This window comes from Leguminivora glycinivorella, chromosome 8, assembly GCF_023078275.1.
Source record: "Leguminivora glycinivorella isolate SPB_JAAS2020 chromosome 8, LegGlyc_1.1, whole genome shotgun sequence".
NCBI lineage: Eukaryota > Metazoa > Arthropoda > Insecta > Lepidoptera > Tortricidae > Leguminivora > Leguminivora glycinivorella.
Genome location: NC_062978.1, coordinates 26,711,625 through 26,730,329, shown reverse-complemented (window position 1 = coordinate 26,730,329; position 18,705 = coordinate 26,711,625). Strand labels below are relative to the sequence as shown.

Sequence of the window (18,705 nt, the reverse complement as noted above, 5' to 3'; positions counted from 1 at the left end):
CTCGCAGGATACGGAGGACGCAGGATAGGAGGGCGGTGTGGGTAGATATGAGATTTGTGTATTATGCATGTGGGTAAGCGAATAAACCTTCAGTCAGTCTGAGCTCGAACTTGGTGTTTAATTTACGTCCTTAACATGGCGCAGCCGAAATAAAAGAATCTACTTCTATTATCACTGTTCGGAGTGTGTTTTACGGTTTACGTAGTTAACCTGTTGTGTACGTGCTGTAGAAAACACAATCTTTAGACGTTTTGTGGAAACAATTACACGGGCGTTAATCATGGAGTCGATTTTACCACCGCCGCCGCCATTTGTGTTCGTTAATAGTTTAGAAAATGTAACTACGGGAAATTTATCAAAAGAGTGGGAAAAGTGGAAGAATTCATTTCTCATTTACTATGAAGCGTGTGAACTATCTAAAAAAGATAAGAAAGTACAAGTAAGCATCCTTTTACATATCATCGGCGAGCAGTGTCGAGAAGTGTACGAGCAGTTTGACAAGTCATCTATTACGACATCATCGCAATTACTGGATAAGTTTGATGCATTTTTCCTACCTCATAAAAATCTCACAATCGAGCGGCACAGATTTTTTACGCGCGATCAAAAGGAAGGCGAGTCTATCGAACAATATTCGTTCGAATTAAAAAAGTTGGCAAGTTCTTGTGAGTTTCAAGACTTAATGGAAACTTTAATTCGGGACAGACTTATTTGTGGAATAAAGGATCACGCTATTCGGGAAAGACTGTTACGGGAACCGGATTTAACATTGAAGAAATCATTAGATATTTGTAATGTGGCGCAAATTTCGAAGGTGCAAGCCGGAGCTATAAAAAAAGAATCTGTGGAGCATCATGCCTATGCCATACAACGTAATTATTCTTGGAACCACGAAGTGCAAGGAACCCCTAGTGAGGGTGGTATCGATACGAGTGATGTGAATCGGGTGATGTGGGTAGCTCGGCGAGGAGCGTCTGCGCATCGAGGAACAGCGCGCGGGTGGCCCCGCGGTCGTAGCCAGCTGTCGCGGGCTCGCGCGCCGTCTGCTCGTCCTCCACTTGTGTCCGCGCCAGGGCAGCGATGGCAGCCATCGGTGCAACGAAAGCAGCTGACGCACAAACACGGTCGTGGTGGTGCTAGTGAGAATAGTGTGTGGTGTTCAATGTGTGGTTATGAACATGGGAGCTCAAGATGCCCTGCTGCAGGAAAGAGGTGTTTGAACTGTAACCGGCTTGACCACTTTTCCCGAATGTGTACAGTTTACGAGATTTGTGCGGACGAGTCAAATGATCAGGTACGAGTAATATATTATCTCTCTGATTCTCAAAATAGTTGGTCTGTTGATTTAGCGATTAATAATGGTACATTAAAGTTTAAATTGGACACTGGGGCTGACGTGAACATTATACCACTTACTTGCTTGCGAGAGTTAGGCTTATCCGAGCGAGAGTTAGGAATGTCTTCAGTCCGATTAATTGCCTACGGTGGTACCGGTATAAAAGTTGTAGGGCAGTGTAATTTAAAGGTGGAGCACAAAAATCGTAGTTATATTGTGGATTTTATTATTGCAGATGTAAATCCATCACCAGTTTTAGGTCGCGACGCATGTTGTGAGTTAAATTTAGTAAAGTTGGTACTGGAGGTGAAAGGTGATACGGAATGTAATTCGAAGCATAGTATTTTTACAGACTACAGTGACGTTTTTGAGGGGGTAGGTTGCATGCCAGGTCATTATAAAATCGAGCTTAACGAGAATGTCAGGCCGGTGGTACATGCACCTAGGAAGCTCCCGGTTGCTTTAAAGGAGTCAGTAAAGTGTAAATTAGAGGAAATGGTTAAAGATGGAATTATTGCGAAGGTTGAGGGCCCAACGGACTGGGTCAACAGCATGACGGTTGCTAGAAAAGCTAACGGGGACATTAGGATTTGTTTGGATCCACGTGATTTAAATTTAGCAATCAAGCGTGAACATTTTAAACTGCCTACTTTGGACGAAATTACAGCAAACCTAGGTGGATCCAAATATTTCAGTACTTTAGATGCGAAACAGGGTTTCTGGCAGCTTAAATTGCATGCTGACAGTACAGACCTTTGTACATTTAATACCAGTTTCGGTAGATATAAATTCTTGCGTCTTCCATTTGGAATTTCATCTGCATCGGAAGTTTTTCACAAAAAAATGTATGAACATTTTGACGACATTCCAGGGGTGTGCTTATTTGTTGACGACTTACTTATTTACGCTAGCACTAAAGAGGAGCATGATCGTAGATTGAAAATGGTACTAGATAGATGCAGGGAAATAAATTTGAAGTTAAATTTAAATAAATGTAAGATTGGATTATCGGAGATTAAATATTTAGGTCACAAGATCACTCCTCGCGGCATTTACCCTGACGATGCGCATACGTCCGCGATAAGAAACATGCCCCGCCCATTAAACGTGAAGGACTTAGAGCGTTTTCTGGGCATGATTAATTATGTTGGTAGTTTTATACCCAATTTGTCAGATAGAAATCATGCTTTGAGACAACTTCTTAAGAAAGAAGTCGAATGGCACTGGACAGAAGAACATGAAAACTCTTTCGTTAGACTTAAAGAATGCTTGTTGAGTGCTCCAATCTTGCAATATTACAGTTTGGATATTCCTGTAGTAATTTCAGTAGATGCTTGTAAAAACGGACTTGGATGTTGCCTTATGCAAAATAATTTGCCTGTTTGCTACGCGTCACGTTCTATGACTAAAGCTGAGCAGTCATATGCTCAAATTGAAAAGGAGCTTTTAGCTTGCGTGTACGCGTGCGAAAAGTTTTATACGTATATTTATGGCCGTAGTGACATCACTATAGAAACTGACCATAAGCCACTTGTGAGTATCATTAGCAAGCCAATAGCATCAGCTCCGGCACGTTTGCAGAGAATGTTATTGCGGCTACAGCCTTATAACTTTAAATTGATTTACAAGCCCGGCAAGTATTTGTTTATAGCCGATACGTTGTCGCGCGCTGTAGAACCGGTCAGTGCGCCGATAACAGAACCGCGTGATCACCTAGATGCACTGGCGCAGGTGTGCGCCGTGGCAGTTAGTAACCCGCTTGTAGACACACATTTCTTACAAATTCAAAAGCTGACACAAGAGGATAAGGAACTAAAATTATTAGCAGAGTACATAAAGTATGGATGGCCGCAAAACAAACAAGAAGTGTGTGATGAGGTTAGGGCCTACTGGGGATACCGGGATGAATTAACTATGGCTTACGGTATGCTTTGGAAGGGTGATAGGATAATTATTCCTTCCGACATCCGTAGTGAGATGTTAAGGCGGGTGCACATTGGTCACCTTGGTCTTGAAAAATGTAAACTAAGAATTCGCGAAATAATGTTTTGGCCGAATATAAATTCACAGTTAGAAGACCTAATTAACAATTGCCAACCTTGTTTGTTATTTAGAAATGAGAATAGAAAGGAAACACTTATATCGCACGACGTTCCTGGCAGGGCGTGGTCAAAAATTGGTGCCGATATTTTTCACTGGAAGAATAAAAAGTATTTAATAGTGGTAGACTATTACAGCAAATATGTAGAAGTTGTAGAACTATATTCATTAACATCTGATAGTGTGATTCAACAAATGAAGATAATTTTTAGCCGTCAAGGCATTCCAGATATTGTTATGTCTGATAATGGCCCTGAATTCAGTTCCCACAGCTTTAGGTTATTTGCACAGTTGTGGAAATTTCAGCATGTTACTTCTTCGCCCCACTATTCCCAGTCGAACGGGCAAGTGGAGCGAACGATACAGACAATTAAAAAGATTTTAAATAAAACGCAAGTCGAAGGCGCAGACTTTAGATTAGCCTTATTGGAATATTTGAATACCCCAATAAGCAGTACTCTCGCATCTCCTTCTGAATTACTTAATAGCCGCAAGTTGAGAAGTATAGTGCCATGCATACCGAAGCTTCTTAAACCAAAAGTTCCGAAGAATGTCACATCTCAGCTTCAATTACGACAAAATAAACAAAAGGACTATTATGATAGGGGTGCTCGCGACTTAACTCCTCTTGTACCAGGTCAGAAGGTAAAAGTTAGGATAAATAAAAAGTGGGTCAACGGTATAGTGCAATCGATTCGTGGAATACGGTCGTATGCAATACAAATAATAGGTGGAGGCATTCTAATCAGAAACCGACGGCATCTGATATGCGATTCAGATAATCGTCCTGATTCAGAACCGGAAAGCCCTGTGTGCCTCCTGCCTTATGACGACTTAGACATTCCAACTGATAACGCCGCGATGACGTCATCCGCGAGTGCATCACTTGCGCAGCGGCCGGTCCCAGTGTCCAATGATAATAATTGTAATAATGCACAAAATAATCATTATATTACTCGTTCTGGCAGGACGGTCATACCACCTGATCGATGGGGCTACTAGCTAAACATGCAGAGTGACGACTCGTCAACTATTGGAAATAAAAGAAAATATTAAAATGTAATTACATGTATACCTAGTTATATATAAATTTAGGTTTCCTTACGTAGGTGATTCTCAGTTCAGTTCAGTGCAATGGCTTGTATTAATAGTCTTTATACGAGACTTATTTACCTTATAAAATAAAAACTATGTAATCAATTATTATAATAAAATGTCATTCGCATGCGATATTATTGAAATGCCCATTGCTCTGAATGCCTTTTTTTTATTAGTTGTATTTGATATTATATGTCTGTAATGCATGTTTATTTTTGTAAATAATACCTATATTGTAGGTATAAAAGCGAATAAAAAAAAAAAAAAAAATATTATATACATCTATGAAATTTAAAATGTGTCAAATAAAATTAAAAAAAAAAAAAAGTATTTTTACGGTCTGTATTACTTACTTACTTTCTTTTTTTTTTCTTTTCAACTTTCAGATAAAGTGAAAGTACTATTCAAGTAGGTAATTATATGTAAGTATAGAAATTATGTAATTACAAAAGGGATCAATCTTTATCACCTGATTTATATTGTATTTTATTTGAAATAATGTACCTATTGTTTAAAACACAACTAATGTAGAATAATAATTAGTTTAATGTGTGTAATAATTTAATGAATCCTAGGTTATTTGATTGCATACCTACGTACTACGTAGGTATGATTTAAAATGTATACATTTTAAGGTTTATTATCATATCTTTCTTTATTGTTACTAAAGAATAGATGTTGAAATAATTCTTTAACTTATAGGAGTCCTTGTTTTGCATAAGTACCTAACGTGTAGTCTTGTAACTACTTTCATGATTTTATTCAATGTACCATCAATTCGGCCTAAAAAAATGTTTATAAGAGGATGTGTAGTATATAATTAAATTGTATTAAAAAGGAGGTTGTGGGTAGATATGAGATTTGTGTATTATGCATGTGGGTAAGCGAATAAACCTTCAGTCAGTCTGAGCTCGAACTTGGTGTTTAATTTACGTCCTTAACAGTCACCAGCTGGTCGAACAGTCTCCGTGTCGCCAGTGCGTTATATCCCAGCGTGCCCTGTAAGTAAGCTGTCGGATACATGAAAGGGTAGTATCCGTACAATTTCTTATAGAGAGTACGCAAAAAACACTTCTGAACCTTCTCGATCATCAATGCATAGGTTGTTTCGTATGGATTCCATACACACGCACTTGCTTCCAGTTTGGATCGTACAAGAGCAGTGTAAAGAATTTTAAACACTCCTACATGCGTAAACTCTTTGCAGTTGCGTGTAACAAACCCCAGGCGCTTGAAACCTTCCGTCACCAAAGATCGTATGTGGTCATGGAACGTAAGCCCAGGATCAAATACCACACCCAAGTCCTTCATAGAATGAGTGCGGGAGAGCGGCTCGCTATCAATGAAATAGGTCGCGGGTATTTCCTGCCTAGCTCGGGTGAAACTCATAATGTAACACTTGGCTACATTAAGAGAGAGGCGGTTTTTAACACTCCATCGATGTATCGCATCCAGGTTACGTTGCATGTCCCGGCAGTCTATCGGGTCTCTGATATTTACCATAACTTTTATGTCATCAGCATATAACAGCAGTTTACCAGAGACCAGACAGCCAGCCAGATCATTTACCATTATGGTAAAGAGAAAGGGGCCTAGCAAGGATCCTTGGCTAACACCTGATCTCGTAGGATACAGGTCAGAGTCGAAACAACCTAGCCGAACGAATTGTTTACGATCCTTCAGGTAGCTAGCAAACAGTTTTAGGAGTGATGGGTCGAAGCCCACCACTGACAGCTTCTCTAGGAGGATATCATTGTCGACTTGGTCAAACGCCTTCCTGAAATCAAGGTATGCAACATCAACTTGGCATCCTTCATCCAGTTTTTCCGAGACGTGGTTTACGAGACTGAGCAGGTTTGTATTGACGGAGCGCCCTTTCCTGAACCCATGCTGCGCATCATTTAAATAAGGGTCAACTAAGGTGTACAATTTCGAGTGTAGGACACTCTCGAACACCTTAGCAAAAGAGCTCAGAATGGCAATGGGACGATAATTTTCGGCTCGCGACTTTTCACCTGACTTTCGAATCGGTGTCACTCTTGAGGTTTTCCAACTAAGAGGGTAGGTGCCAGACTTAAGCGCCAGATTGAACACGTGGGCTAGAAGACTCGCAAATTAAATCTCAGTACAATGAGAACTACAGAAGAGTTTGCCTCCAATTTGACTTGTTCCAATGCTGCGTACTGCGACCTATATTCTACTTCTACTGCGGATACAAAAATATCTCCATCTATAGAATACACTACAGATACTGGAATAGGATCAACTTTGGCTACAGGATGTAGATGTAGATGTAGTGTAGGGACGCCTGGCCGGATACAGGCGGGCTGTCGATCGCTGGTGCGTTCATTCAGCCCAATTCCCTGGAGTTGGAGCTGCAGGTTACTGTCCCGGCTGCTCTCCCACACTTCTCTCCTCAAATCTTCTTGTTTTCCTGCAGAACAGAAGGACATCTTTAAGTTTGACATCCTTGAGTTCATCTTCTCCCAAATTGTCTCTACCGAATGTTTCATGTCGCGGTGCCGCATACATGATACATTCTGCTAGTAGGTGCAAACTAGTCTCCTCCTTACCACAGTGTGGACAGGATTCGTCACTACTGATACCTATTATCTTCATATGTCTGTTAAGAGTGTTGTGTCCCGTTATGATACCGGTCAACATTCTTAGACTGTTCTTACCTAGTTTCAGAAGATACCTAGCTCTCCTTTGGTCTCTACCTTCTATCATCATCTTCGTTTGTCTGCAACTGGTCTCTCTTTCCCAGGCTCTTTGTGCTTCCATCTCTTTTATCCTCTCAATGACTCCTTTCGTGACGTCAGCTGACATAGGCAGAGCCGGTTCCGGACCCAAGAATTCCGTCTCCGCCCCCGCCCTTGCCAGCTCGTCTGCTTTCTCATTACCTGTGACTCCCTGGTGTCCCGGTACCCACGCAACCGTTACACTTCTATGCTTGCCTATCGAGTTGAGCTCTTCCCTGCATTCTCTCACCAGGGACGAGGTCACCGATGTTCTCTTCAGAGCCTTTAGTGCCGCTTGACTGTCGGTGTATATGACCACGGCTCCATCTTGTTTATCGCTTTCTTTTAATATACGTGCACAGCGCGCTATTGCACATACCTCTGCTTGGAACACGCTAGTGTATCTCCCTAGTGGTATCGACACCTTTTCTCCTAGTTTCGGGATTACTATTCCCGCCCCTGCTAGCTTTGTAGAGCTTCTCCTAGAGCCATCTGTGAAGCATATAGTCGTTGGGTGCCCGACCTCTACCTTCCAGTTGTCTCTTTCTCCTATATGTACTCTATACTTCTTATCGAAAATCTCCTCCCTCTTTATGAGGTCATTATTGACCATCAGCATTTCTAGCTTCGATAGTGCCTCTCTTTGTATCAGTGCGTGTCTCTTGTCCACGCAACTTCCTCTCCATTCCTTGCATGCTTTTATTCTGTACCACTGTTCCATGGCTCTCTTCTCTGCCTCAATCCAGAGGGGCTTTAAGCCTAACAGCACCTCCATAGCATGTGTCGGGGTGGTTCTCATAGCCCCCGTCATCATGAGGCAGGCTAGTCTTTGTACTTTTGTCAGATTCTTCCGATATTCTCCAATATGGGTCCTGTGCCACCAGATCACCGCCCCATATAGCACCCTGGGTGTGATAATGGCTTTGTAAATCCAGTGGATCATACTCGGCTTTAGTCCCCAGTTCTTCCCTACTGCCCTTTTACATTGGTACAGCGTTCTTATGGCCTTAGCCGTCTGCTCTCTGATATGAGTCTTGTATCTGAGTGAACTGTCAAGAGTAATGCCCAGATATTTGAACTCGTCTACCATTTCTAGTTCTACGCCCTCTATTTTTATGGGTTCCAGCTCTTTTTCCTCTTATTAGTGAATAACACCAGCTTAGTTTTCGACGGATTGAGATCCAGTCCTCTCCCTCTGCACCATCCCAGTACCTGTCTGAGACCTCTTACCATTATGTTCCTCATGACACTGAGGACCATACCTCTCACCAGTAGTACTCCGTCATCAGAGTAGGCCTGCATGTACAAGCCTCCCCTGTTGAGTTCTCTTACCATAGAGTCCAGAAGTAGACACCACATCAAGGGTGACAAGCAGCCTCCCTGCGGGAACCCCCTCCTGGGACTAATCGTCTTTGTTATTCCTCCCAACTCCGCCGTTATAGACCTGCACCTAAGCATACTGCCTATCCACTGCGCTAATGTCGGTCGGATGCCTTCTCTCTCCAGACTCTCTTCAACGGCTTGGAAGGTAGCCCTGTCAAAGGCCCCCTCCACGTCGAAGAAGCAGCCTAGAGCGTACTGTTTCGATTCTAGTGCCCTTTCTACCCTCACAGCTAGGTTGTGAAGGGCCGTCTCCGTTGACTTCCCAGCCATATATGCATGCTGATTCCCGTGAAGCGGGTCTCCACTGCAGTTGACCTTCTCTCTTATATGCTTGTCTATCACCTTCTCTAGGGTCTTTAGGACAAAAGACGATAGACTTATGCTTCTAAATGATTTTACCTCTTGATATGATTTCTTGCCTGGTTTAGGTAGGAAAACCGCCCTTACCTCTCTCCACACCTTTGGAATGTGTCTGTGAGCGATACTTGCCCTGTATAGTTCCAGTAGGTCATCTTTTATGTGCTCATACCCTTTCTGCAGTAGTACCGGTAGGACCTCATCCGGGCCCGCAGACTTGAAGGGTGCAAAGGAGAAGAGCGCCCACTCCATCCTGCTCTCCTCCACCACTTCCGCCGCACCTCCCCAGTCGGCCTCCCCGGCTCACCTGCTCATCTATCTCTGTCACCTCCTCACAGCTCGGAAAATGTGTGCTCAGCATAGTACTCAGTACCCTCTCCGGCTCTGTGATTAAGTCACCGTCTACTCTTAGGCTCCCCAGTTGGCACGCCCGGTCACCAGCTAATAGCTTTACCACCCTCGCACCTTCTGAGTAACTGTCAATGTCTTCTGTAAATCTTCTCCAGCCCTCCTGTCTAGCTCTCTCTCTTAGTCTGGTATACTTATTCCTGACCTCTCTGTACTCGTCCCAGCTATGAGCGTCGCCTTTCTTTACCGCTACCCTCATAGCCTTGCGAACCTTCTTCCTTACCTTCTGTAATTCTCTGCTCCACCATGGCTGTCCTTTACCTGCCTGCACGAGTTTCTCTGGACATGCCTTGTGGTATGCTGCTATTACTAACTCCTTCAGCCTGAGTGCTCCTTTGTCCAGGTCGTCAATACTTTCGTACCTACCACCCGAGACAGAATTTCTCTTTAGCTCCTCTCCGAACTTCGTCCAGTCTGTTTTGCGTGGATTTCTTACCTTCATCTTTTCTACCCGACAATCAATGCTGTAGAGTATCCTTCGGTGGTCAGACATGCTGTCCTCCTCGTCCACTCTCCAACATTTTACCTTGCCTGATATCTCTCTCGATGCTACAGTGATGTCCAGCACTTCTCTCCTCGCCCTTGTTATAAACGTAGGTGTGTCGCCTGTGTTTATGATCTCCAGGTCGTTGCTTATTAAGAATTCTAATAGAGATTCCCCCCTTTCGTTGGTGTCGGTGCTCCCCCACACCTCATGATGTGAGTTAGCATCGCAACCTACTATCAGGGGTATTTTCCTACCTCTATACCTCAGAACCGTTTCTTCCAATTCCTTTGTGGGTGTCACTGCGTCGCCCGGCAGATAGCAGGACGCCAGCGCCACCTTGCACCTCTTCCCTTCGTCGTTGATGAAGTAGGTCTCCACCACGACAAGGTCTCTGCAACACATGGTCATGAAGCATCCCATATTTCTCACATTATTACTCACATAAATGCATGCTCTAGGAGGTAGCTCACCATTTCCCTCATAGTATAGAGCTCCCCCCAGATGTCCCAGGCCTGCCACCCGGTTCCTCCATGCATAAGGTTCTTGCAGCAGTGCTATTTCAACTTTGGCCCTCCTAACATATTGTCCTAGTTCGGACATTGCGTCTTTGCAATGTTGGAGGTTTACTTGGCAAATGTTTGTGTGTGTGCTTGTGTATAGGTGTGTGTTTAGTGTACTTTGTGTGTCCATATTGTTAATTGATGTGTGTAGTGTCGCTGTCCCCGGAACCGCTACTCAGAGAGCTCGCCGCCGTCGACGACGTCCATACCCCCTTCTCATTCGTATGTCCATCGCCCGGCACCGCCCTCTCCTTTCCCGGTTCGGGTTCTTCATTAGTAGGATCTGAGGGTTGTTGAGTTATGTTGGCCCTCAGTATCCTAACTCTAACACTGGTAGCGGAGAAGTCCAGGACCTTCGTCTTCTCCTCGCCCCAGATCTCCTCCACACCTTCCGGGACCAAGTAGGTCAATCTAGTCCCTATCTCCAGAGCATCTCTGCCCGCCGCTTTCCATTCCAGGAATTTGAGATCCCGGCGATCCGGGTTCTGAGCGTAAAGGAACTCCTTTACGTACTCAGTCTCCGCCTCGCCCGGAACCCAAACCTGAACCCTGGTCTGCTCCAGCTTCCGCACGATAATCCGGTGACCATCCAGCTCTCCGAAGTCCTGACCTAGTAGCCAGTCCCTTGACTCCGTCGATTTTGGTGTCACAAGGAAAACCCTTCCGACACCAAATCCGACGTCGCGAACCTCGGTGCTACTACGCCCGGCTCCCCCCTTACTACCTGCAGGACGATCACCTCAATTAACTGCGTCAGCTTTCTCCTGATGAGTTTCGCTAAGGCCTCATCCACCGAAACTCCATCCTCACGGCACACAGCCACAGCCAGACCTCGGTTCGCCCTAGCGACGTTCCGTGGTCCGTCTGCAGCCGCCCTGCCCTGATTTTGGCGCTTCGCTGGAGGACGCTCCGAGCGACCCTCATCCGTGCTCTGTCTCTTCATCTTAAGGCCGCGTTTGCTCGGGCCAGGTTTGGCGTCCCCCTTAAACTCCAACACCGGAACGCCACCCCTTTCCCCAGCAATCACAGCCTTTCTCCTAAGTAGCTTAGCCTTCTTTTTCTGGGCCTTCGACTGATACTTGTAGAACGGCCCGTTCTCCGCAGGTGTGGCCTCCCTTTCGGTTGTCCCCCCCTTCGGCGAACGCAGCAGCTCTGCTTCTTCACTTAGTGACAGGCCTTCCAGTTGTAGGACATCCGGAGTACCCTGCCCAGTTCCTCTCCGTAGACTACTCTGCTCCTCACCGGAACTCGGAAGCCCACTCTTCACAACGATCGGGGGTCCGTCAGCAGACTTCCCGCCCTCACGCACTTCTACCCTTTCGGGTCTCTTCGCCGCTGACGCGGTGTTGGTTGTGGTTTTAATTTTATTATTGTTTGAAAGATTCTCCATATTATAACACTATATAAAGCTATTTCAGCGTGGAAAGATCAAAAATTTAAGGGTAGCTGCAGAGCTCCCGTACAGCCCCCAGCTAAATTGACTCCTACGACAGTGGCGCCACCCCCCTGCGCATAGTCGTTAACGACAGCGATTGTGCTGAGTAGGCTCGCAAGCATGGAAAGATAGCTCCTGTGTTGCTTCATTGTGATGGGAATGTGCACGTTGGCTCACCCCAAGGAGTTCGCTCATGAGCTCCCGGGGCCAGCACTTGCACACATATTTCCCACCACTCCAGTCAGCGGATCAGAGCGGAAGTGTTTCACCCCAAGGGTATCTCTCCCCGACACCCCGGGGCTCCCCAACAACCACCCCTCCCCGCCAAGCCAGACACAACACAGGTCCTATCCCCCTCCCCTCTCCCGCTTGCGAGCCCAATCAGCACCTACCCCCCGCTGCCCACAGCCGGCTGTGAGGGTCCTCGGCACGTCCTCCCACCTTGACCCTGGGGGTTTTGGGGCGAATTGCCATGACGGGTTACCCCGAGACGACAACACGACCAGTGCACTCCTCATTTGTGTCGGGCTTGTGACCGACTCCTTCGTGGACCATGGATGGATGATCCTCGAAGGAGGCTGAGTTTGGCTACAGGATACATTTCTACCACAGAGATTGAGGAGGTAATACCAACTACAGACGGCATAATTGGTATTAAAACTTCGCCAAAAATGACTACAGATCCTAGTACCATAAAAACTAATAGAATACCTACTCCAGATATCAGTACTGAAGACCTACAAACACACTATGTAACTGGTTCTACAGATGTTACGGGTTTAACTTCCGCATTAAATTCCAATTTGACAAAGAATAATGAATCAACTACTACTTTAGCCGCTAGCACGGTTGAAAGTAAATTTAGATACTCAACTGCTAATACATGGATTTTAAGTACAGATTTATAGCACGACAGAAACTTCCAATACCTCGAAAATGGCTATCAAAAACGTTACGGATGTGACAACTCTTTCTAATGATTCAAACATGACACATACTATCCCAAATTCCAGTACCAGTTCACCAAGTGTTACTGCTTACAATACTAAGAGTACTCCAACTACCACTTATAGTATTGAAGGATCTACAAGCATGTCTCCTACTGACATCATCACAATTGGGACTTCAAAATCATCTAAAGTGATTGACTTGAGGACAACCAAAATGTCAAAATCTCCAAATTTCGGAGCTACAAATTTTGAAACCACTGAAATGTGGGTTATAGTGGTGAGTCTTTCTTTAGGCCTTGTGTAATGCCAGGGGCGTTTCTTTCGTACATCCGGGGCGGCCTCGCATGTATGGCAACACTCTCATATTAATATCAATCTGATGTATGTACTTATGACGTTTCGATAGTATATGCTGATCTCAGGGTTAAACAAGTATATACGAGCCCCAATGCAAATGATATCGTCTAGTATGAAAAAAATATTATGTCCTAACTTCGACCTCAAAATTCAGGATGAATTAGATGATTAGTAGAACATGTAACATAAAAACAAGAGAGCTTATAATGCATATTTTATTTATTCAAAACATAAATTAACAATTTTCCTCACTAGTAAACAAAAAAACATAATTTCACCAAATGTAACACTCGCAAAAATGTTCGTCTTCAGCGTAGCCGATGCAGAAAAGAACAACTACCACTTGGTGGCGTCACCTTTTGCATCTAAAACGGCCTTAATTCTGAGCGGCATTGTATCTACCAACTGTCTATACTCCTCAGGGGTTATTCCATTCCAGACACCCACAAGTTTCTCCTTAAAATCAGCTTTGGATTTAGAAGGATCTTTTCGCAACTTTTTCTTCATTTACCACTACAAAGTTTTTATGGGAGACAAGTCTGGACTGCTGGATGGCCATGATATGGTAGGAATTTGTTTTTGTTTCAGCCACTCCATCGTTGTCTTGCCAGTATGACATAAGGCACCATCTTGTTGAAAAGTAAATCCATTTATATACTTGAACTTTCTTATAGACGGTAGTGAACTCTATTCCAAGATGCTTTTGTATTTCTCTGCATTGACGGTTCCATCTATAAATTGCAGACAACCCACACCCTGTGCCGACATACAGCCCCAAATCATTTAAAGATGCTGGAAACTACACCTTGCGTTCAAGACAGTCTTTGTGAAATGCATCTCCTTTTTCTTGAATGACTTTACTTCGTTCATCGCCAACTATGACCTCAAATTTGGATTTGTCGCTCCATATTATTTTTCGCCACTGATCGGCAGTCCAGTTTCTGTACTTTTGTACAAATTTCAACCTGTTAGTTTTCTGCTTTTGAGTAAGTAATGGTTTCTGTTTAGCGGTGTGAAAACCGAAGCCCATTATTTTCATTACTGTCTTTCAGGTATCGACTGAAATGTTTATTTTGATCGCGTCATGCCATAGTTAGGTAAGTTCTCCTGCTCTTGCATGACGATTTTTCCTGATGATGCTCCTCAAAATCCTGTTTTCTCTTTGGCAGTTATTCTTCGACGGCCAGATTTATTTAAACAGGAGACGGTTCCGTGTTTTAGTTGATGCTGGATGATTGTATGCGCCGTAGATCTTGGCAAAAAAAGGTCTTTGGATATTTTGGAACGTAGATTTGCCGCTATTGTTACTGGAAATTATAATTTTCCTCACTGATTCAGGCACCGACTTACCTCTTGCTATTTTGGTATAAAAATGTTGTAGAATAATTATATTTTTTACAGAATTTACCTTTTTATGTAGCCGTATATCATATCAGACGACTTATAATATTATTAATTCAATTTAAAATATTATTGTATAATATAAATCTTACTAAACTATTTTTATTTAAAATAGACGACCTATTATGCCTCAAATATGAACTAGGCGTATTTTTTTGCTTTAGATATGTTATTTTTATGATATGATTATATTTAAACATATAACATTAGGGCATTTTGTACGGCGCAAGATTAAACTAGTTTTAATGGCTTAGTGTGTCGTGTATTCCATTTATCATCAAAGTCAATCTGGGTTTAAACACCAGTTTCGGAAATAAATATCGCACGTTGAAGTGTGACTAGACGATATCATTTGCATTGGGGCTCGTAGGTATTTAATGTTCACTTTGTATCTTGCATGCTTTGTTGCATGTTAATTATACGATGTAATGTCAAAATATTACGAAAAGTGGCCCGCCGAGTTTCTTGCCGGTCCCATAGTGGATACCCCCCTCCCAACTGAGGGGGGACTGAAATCTTCTCGAGGCTGAGGCGTAGGGTTAGAGCCGGCGTAGCTTTATTTGACGTACATAAGCGTATTGTAATATGCCTACTTGAAAAATAAATATTTCTTTTTCATTTTATCATTACGTTGACCCTTCTGTACAATTGGTTCACTGGCCTTCCCCATTGTAATGATTATTAGGATTAATATCTTATCAAATATTCTAACTACGCATTAAATATGGTCTGTATCAAGTTTAGGTTATCATGACTGATCATATAAATCAGGGTCATTTATCGATAACATGTTTTAAAGTAATAGAAACTTATCCATAAATACGTATTAGGGTTATACCAAAGATAATATGATACCGTATAAAATGAGAGAAAAATATACCTACCACGGAATCATCAAGAAAAAATATGTCGTCTCTCCTTTGGGTTGATAGACGTTTGGTTGACTATAACGATAGGTATTTAGCAATTTTAAAACGTAACAGTTAGGCATATGGGTCAAATAGTTAGAACTGATATTCTAAATCCCATGTCGAGAGATCTGATGGTAATGTGACTACACCTATAGGTATTTATCCAATCTCTTTGTGTGTCACACTGGAAGGGTAGGACAGATGGCACCACTCCGAAGTGTAGAAAAAAACATTGAAAAGTTTATGTAATTTGACATAGATGGCTGGTCTTAGTGCAAGAAATAAAAATATCAATGATGAAAAATTTAAATTTAATACAAACATCTCTGGTGATAAATGATTTGGGATTACAATGACGATTTTCCTTAAGCGGATATAATGCATGTTGTATTTCCTTAAATTGAATCATTGTGGTAAATATATCTGACGTTAGTTCATATTCATTATTAATTCGAGAGAATATTGTAAAATACACTTCGATAATAACTTCACAGTGACAGTTTGTGTAAAACCCCATTCGGTAAAGGAGTTCTGTGTTATAATCATCGAACCAATACTGTAAATAATTTATGTGTAAGTATTTTTGAAGTTAATCATTAACACTAGTATTTCTTATAAACTGACAAAGATACCATAGGTACACTAAAGCGGCGGTCGAGGTGGTGTAGCGGTTTATCACGTCAGCCGCGTTAGCTGGAGACCCGGGTTCGATTCCCGGCTTCGCCACCAATGGGCTTGATCGCTTTTTCTTTAGGTATCTATTTCAGTTTATAATAGCTAGGTCCCTTTGAAATAATTATTTTTTAAGCATATTTTAAGTATTAATTAGTATTTAAAGCGTGAAATTAGTATATTTAACATTAAGTTTTGTATAAATATAAGTAGTGAAGTGCTTTAGTGACGTTTACAAGTGTCTTTGATGTCTCAGGTTTGTAGCCGTTATAGGTTATAAATTTGAAATATCTGTTCGCCTTTGTACACTTTCTGAGTCTTATTATCACTAGTTAGTACCGATTGTGTTTCTTTTTCAGTGTTAATCATTGTACAAGGCTAGAACAAGTGTAGGCATAGTGAAACGTCACTATTTCATGTAAGTAACCGCTGAGCTTGAGTAGGCAATTCCTTGCTTTGTTTTGTTTTTAATTCTTTTAAAAACCCATTTACAATGCAAACACGCAGAGCAGCTGCCGCCGCTGCAGCAGCGGCTCTCCAGCAGGAGCCTGAGAAGTGTGATAAGCTCCAACTTACCTTGCTGGAATTAAAACAATCCAAGGAGTTTAGTGCTCAATTGCTCAGTGAAAGAGAAGACAGTGAGAAGGAGCTATTATTGATAATTGATAAAAACGATAAGTTAAAAAAGGAACTGTGTACACTAGAGAGTGATTTTAATAATGTAAACTCGGAGCGGGCCCGGCTTCAGGAGACGGTTGACAGGTTTATGGAGTGTAATGCTGCATATGAACAGGCCCTGAAAGACATCGACTCATTGGAGAGAGCACTGCACGACGCCCACGAACACATCTACGAGCTACGGGAGGCCCAAAACCAAGCAGCTGCGGCACACACTCAGACCTTGTTCGAGGAACTGGTCCGGCCTGCATCTCAGTTGGTTACCGCAGCAATTGAAAACCCTTCAGTAACTACAGACTTAACCAATGATGCCACTACACCAAGGTTAGTAAATTGCAGCGGAAACAAACTAAAGAAGTATATAAAATTAAATAAACTGATCAAAAAAAATCAAAAGATGTCAAAAATTAATAAATTGTTTTTTAAAAAATTGAGATTTTGTAAAGTTAATATAAGTTTAGTAGATAAGTTAGATTTGTATACAGCTCAGTTAGAACACTAGAGGATTCAATAAAATCTTTAGATGTGATAAATGAGAGTTCAAAAAAAGTTATTAGTGAATATTCTTTAGCCATGGATGATTTAATATCCCAGATTAAGCATAATTCAGAGCGGTTTGAGTCATTGACAAATGCCCAGGCATGTGCATGTAAGCAAGTGACTGGAGATTTGTCGACCAGTGCGCTTGACCCAAGCCTGTGTGACAGTTTACCGCAGGGGCAAATGAATGATAATGGCCCCTTCCACACTTCACAACAAAGCACACCTAAACCTAATGTTGTTATGTACTGTGATGAGATTGGGAGCAATATGAGCTCATTTTTAAATTTTTACTTAAAGGGACTTAGTACAATCAATAACTGTCTGCCTCATAGTAGCTTTGAAAATATCATTAAACAAATTTTAAACGACAGTAATATCAATAGTAAGACAACACTGCTTATCTTTATGGGGAATAGGGGTAATGTAAACAAAAATAATTTAGTAAAATATTATGAACAATTAAACTCATTGGCAGTGCATGAAAATTTTTTCTTTACATTCCCCTATTGTAACCAGATGTCAGAGGCAGAAAAAAAGAAAATAACACTAGACATAAGTTGAATGTAGCTTTATATAATCTTTGTACATATAGTAGTAAGGTTAGCATAATTGACACTAACAAATTTGTTAGTAAATACCATATACCTATGGTGTTTTTGACTAAAGGTAAATGTTACCTTTCAAATTATTATAAAAGACAAATAGCTTTATCGCTATCCTATTTATTTGACATTTCTGCCAAGAATTTGGCAGACAACTCTGCTCCTATTGAGCAGCAAAGTATGAACTTGGAATTGGTTCCAGTCATAACCAATGATTTAAACTAGCTTCTAAGACAAAAGATTCTGTCTCTGGCAATTTAATTTTAAGTAACTATAAGAATCAATACTGTGAGCAGGGAAAGTATATCCACCTGGTGCATCAAAATATTCAATGTATTAGAGGAAAAGATTTACAAATTGAACTATTCATGAACGAATTTTATGTAGACATTTTATGCATTACTGAACACTGGTTAAAAAACAATGAATTAATGCCTCAATTTAATAATCACCAGGTGGCAAGTTCGTTCACCAGACATAGTTCCATACATGGTGGGTCGTTAATTATAATAAATAGCCAGTTAAAATTTAAGGAACGTAAGGATATTGTTTCCATGTCTGTTGAACGGACTATAGAACTAAGTGCTGTAGAATTGGAGCAATTTATTGTTGTCTGTGTGTATAGGCCGCCATTAAGTAATTTTGAAACTTTTGAAAAAATTATGGAATCTGTGCTACTTAAAATA

The 18,705-nt window shown here is 42.0% G+C and overlaps 1 protein-coding gene across 1 annotated transcript; it reads right to left on the bottom strand.

Moving 5' to 3' along the window:
- Window positions 1-908: 908 nt before the first annotated feature.
- Window positions 909-8,365, bottom strand: LOC125229144. The gene is made up of 4 exons (XM_048133925.1): window positions 7,233-8,365; window positions 6,208-6,311; window positions 5,468-5,544; window positions 909-1,136 (listed from the first exon to the last, which is right to left on the bottom strand). The coding sequence occupies exons 1-4, from the start codon at window positions 8,363-8,365 to the stop codon at window positions 909-911; spliced, it is 1,542 nt and encodes a 513-aa protein (XP_047989882.1).
- Between the last annotated feature and the right edge of the window lie 10,340 nt (window positions 8,366-18,705).